This window comes from Atta colombica, unplaced genomic scaffold (assembly GCF_001594045.1).
Source record: "Atta colombica isolate Treedump-2 unplaced genomic scaffold, Acol1.0 scaffold15, whole genome shotgun sequence".
NCBI classification, from domain to species: Eukaryota; Metazoa; Arthropoda; class Insecta; order Hymenoptera; family Formicidae; genus Atta; species Atta colombica.
Window position 1 is genome coordinate 488,106 of NW_017259239.1, and position 3,384 is coordinate 491,489.

General features: G+C 33.8%; 1 protein-coding gene across 2 annotated transcripts in view; it reads left to right on the plus strand.

Annotated features, from left to right (window-relative positions):
- Positions 1–546: 546 nt before the first annotated feature.
- LOC108685274 overlaps positions 547–3,384 on the plus strand; it is a 108,085-nt gene continuing 105,247 nt past the window's right edge. For both annotated transcript variants that reach the window (XM_018189990.1, XM_018189991.1), the window contains exon 1: positions 547–826. In XM_018189990.1, coding sequence (XP_018045479.1) covers positions 684–826 — 143 coding nt within the window. In that variant the 5' untranslated portion in view covers positions 547–683. The remainder of the gene's footprint in view (positions 827–3,384) is intronic.

The following is a 3,384-nucleotide window of genomic DNA, read 5'->3' on the forward strand; positions in this document are numbered from 1 at the left end:
TAACAAATTACAATTACACAATTCCAATTGATGAGCTCAATTAGTTTTTTCAGGTATTGTTATTACTGTCACGTATTCTAACACTTCTTGCACATGCGTTCATACGAGAAAGCATATCTATTATTTCTTTCTATCTGCCATTTTTGGTTCACATTCGCCAAACTATTTCATCATCGATTATAATTATCTCTAGGACAGATAATTCGTACGACTTGATTAAATTTTCATTCATTTCTTCCATTTTCAATTGTTATTCCAAAAAACTCGAACTCCATGCGCTGCGCAGTTACCGACATTCGTAGCAACAATTTCGACGCAGATAGTTAACTTAGTCACCGCTAAATGGCAGTAGCAGTACGAAACAATATCGTATCATCGAATAGGACGTACGTCGTGACGGCGACGACGTCGGTAGATGACGACAGGTGTGTCGGAGTAGACGGCTAGTAACGTATGCGAAATCGGTACTAGGTAGCGGGATGTAAGGCGCAACGCGACCCGCTTCTACAGGGTGGTTGACAAGTGCTCCCCGTGTGTCCATCCGTCCGTTCTATTACGCGGCGTGAATCGAGCGTGAAACTGAGGCCGTCAATAATACGCGCCGTGGCGTTGTTTCCGCGCGCGCCAGCGGCGATGCCGACCGGCGTACGGCGCGTTGCATTCTCGTGAGGTGCATTCGTCCTATGTACAAACTTGTCGCGAATCCGAAGGGCACCGGTGACGGATGCCATGCCGCGGTGCATCTTCCCACGGACGAGGCGAATGTTGAGAACGATAGCGACGACTCCGTGTCGTCCTGTCAGCTAGGGCACGCCGCCACCGCCAAGTAAGTAAGTGCCAAACGTAGTCCTACTTTTTGCTCCTGTCTACTCTTGTCAATCCTGTCCCGTCGCGAAATTACGCGAAACTCATCGGCCCTTCCGCGGCATAGTCGCCGATCATTGCGGGCCTTATCAAAGTCTCAAGGCGATATTCTAATATATCGATCCTGAGCCCGAGCTGAAATAAACGGAAAATACTCTCCTATTCTATCGCTCTAATTCTATTTTGAGTTGCGGAGTTATTAATAACGACGAGTTTCGCGACACGCGACGAAGATTGCGAATTGACACGCATGTGGCGACTTATATTTTTGATAAGAATTTTTAAATACTTTGTGCTTTGCAACTTATGTAAATGCAATGCTCGAATGGGCACAGTCTTTGCCCTGCATTTCTGTGTATATTTGGAGAGTGGCACGCGAGAGATCAAAGTTGCGCGCCGGCGCGAGCGACTCGCGTGTGCAATTGTAACCTCCTCCACTCTCTTGTTCTAACCCTTCTTTTTTTCATGTATATTTACAATTATTTGAGTATTAATATTTTTTTTATGTCTGAATAAATAAAGGTTCTACGTTCTACAAAAAAAGCTAAGCAAAAATATCTCTTTATATTTATTTCTTTTTTCCTTTCTTCTGTTTTAATGTGACAAAGTAAATATAATGAAAATTTATATTATTGATTTAATTAATAACTCCATTTATGATGCTTCGCGCAAGAAATTTTTTGTATTTTCTTAACATAGGAATTCTATGTCCAGAAAATGCTATAAGCAAAAATATCTCCTTATAGATTTTTCTTATCTGTCTAAAATTCGTATTATATTATATATTTATTTCTATTGTTTCTTTTCTTGTTTTTCTCTCTTTTAATATGATAAAGCTTAATATGATAACTATACGTTATAAAAATTTAAATTACCGATTTAATTATAAATTTCATTTACAATGCCATTTGCGTATTCCAAAAAATTTTTTTTCATTTAAATAATGTAGGAATTTTACATCCAGAAAAGGCGAAGCAAAAATATCTTCATTTTTTTCTTTTTTCCTTTCTTTTTTTTAAAAGCTGTAAATATGTGATACAAATTTAAATTATCGATCTAATTAATTCTATTTACAAATTTACAATGTCATTTATGTATTTCAGAAAAATTTTTTACATCATTTATAAATAACGTAAAAACTCTGCATTTAAGACTAAGAAAATAACTCTATTTTTTTTCTTTCTCTTTTTCTCTTCTTTTCTAATCTTACGAAGCTAAATGTAATAAATTTTGAATTTTTATATATAAAAAAATTTTAATCAACTCCATTTATGATATTATTTGAGTGTCCAAGAAAATTTTTTTTCATATTCTGAATAAATAATGTAGAAACTTTACAATCAGAAAATATTAAGCAAAAATATTTTTAGTTTTTCTTTCTCCATCTCCTTTTTTTAATATTATGAAACTAAAAGGTTATAAAACGTAATAAAAATTTAAATTACCGATTTAATTGATTCCATTTATGATACCATTTGCGTGCCAGGAAATTGGTACGAAACTGGTTTATCTGTTTTGTTATATATATATATATATATATATATATATATATACTGTAAATTTTGTAAGGTGGACGTGACTTTGGGAGATAATGAGAGGTTGAATAATAAAGTCAATCTCTTTTGCACATGATGCGAAAACGAATTGCTGCACGCGCGGTTTGCAATATATACGTAGAACTCGCGATCGATGCAATTTGCGTGTCTTTTGACAATCTCGATGCAGAATCTCAACTTAGAAACGATTAACAGAACGTCGTAGAAGGTCAAGGACTTGCTTCGCGTAACTGTTTCGAAAAGGACGAGACTTATCTCGCGGCACTTTCGATTCTCACGACGTGAATATATCTTTCGCTCAGCGAAAGCCAATTTAGCGAGGTCATGTTTCAATCGAAGATCAAGGTTGGATTTCAGATTTTGATGAACATAAAATCGAGAAAATCAAGAAATCAGATGCGCTTTTTACGTAATATTTACATGCATTTTTTATTAAATAAAGCTTGTGAAAAGTTTTTAGTGCATTCTGATCCTTGTATAAATCGGCAATGTTCTTAAAGTGCTATCAACAATATGAACGAAAAATTCGATAGAGTATCAACCTCACCGTGTAATATGTTTTTTTAGTATCCATTAAGTGTATACGGGAATCATTTATGTCCGGCATATTTTTTTTATGGATTAAGTAGTTGAAAAATATTTAAAAATTTTCATGTAGCTTCCTTAACCAGGGTTTGAAAAAACTCGGATTTTTTTTTAATTTAGATGAGTTTTTTAAATCTAAATTTTATTGCATTTTTATTCTTTATAGTCCACTAATAATTAACAAGATTCTTATTTAATATAATAGATAATTATGTTATAAACTAATTTCAATTTAATTTATTTAATTTTATTTATTGATTAATATAATATACACGCATACATATCTGTATAAGAAGCATTCCATGCTAAATCGATCAGATCAATCTTTGAATCCAATCATTTTTTATTCATTTTTTTACTTATTTTTTAAATTCATTTT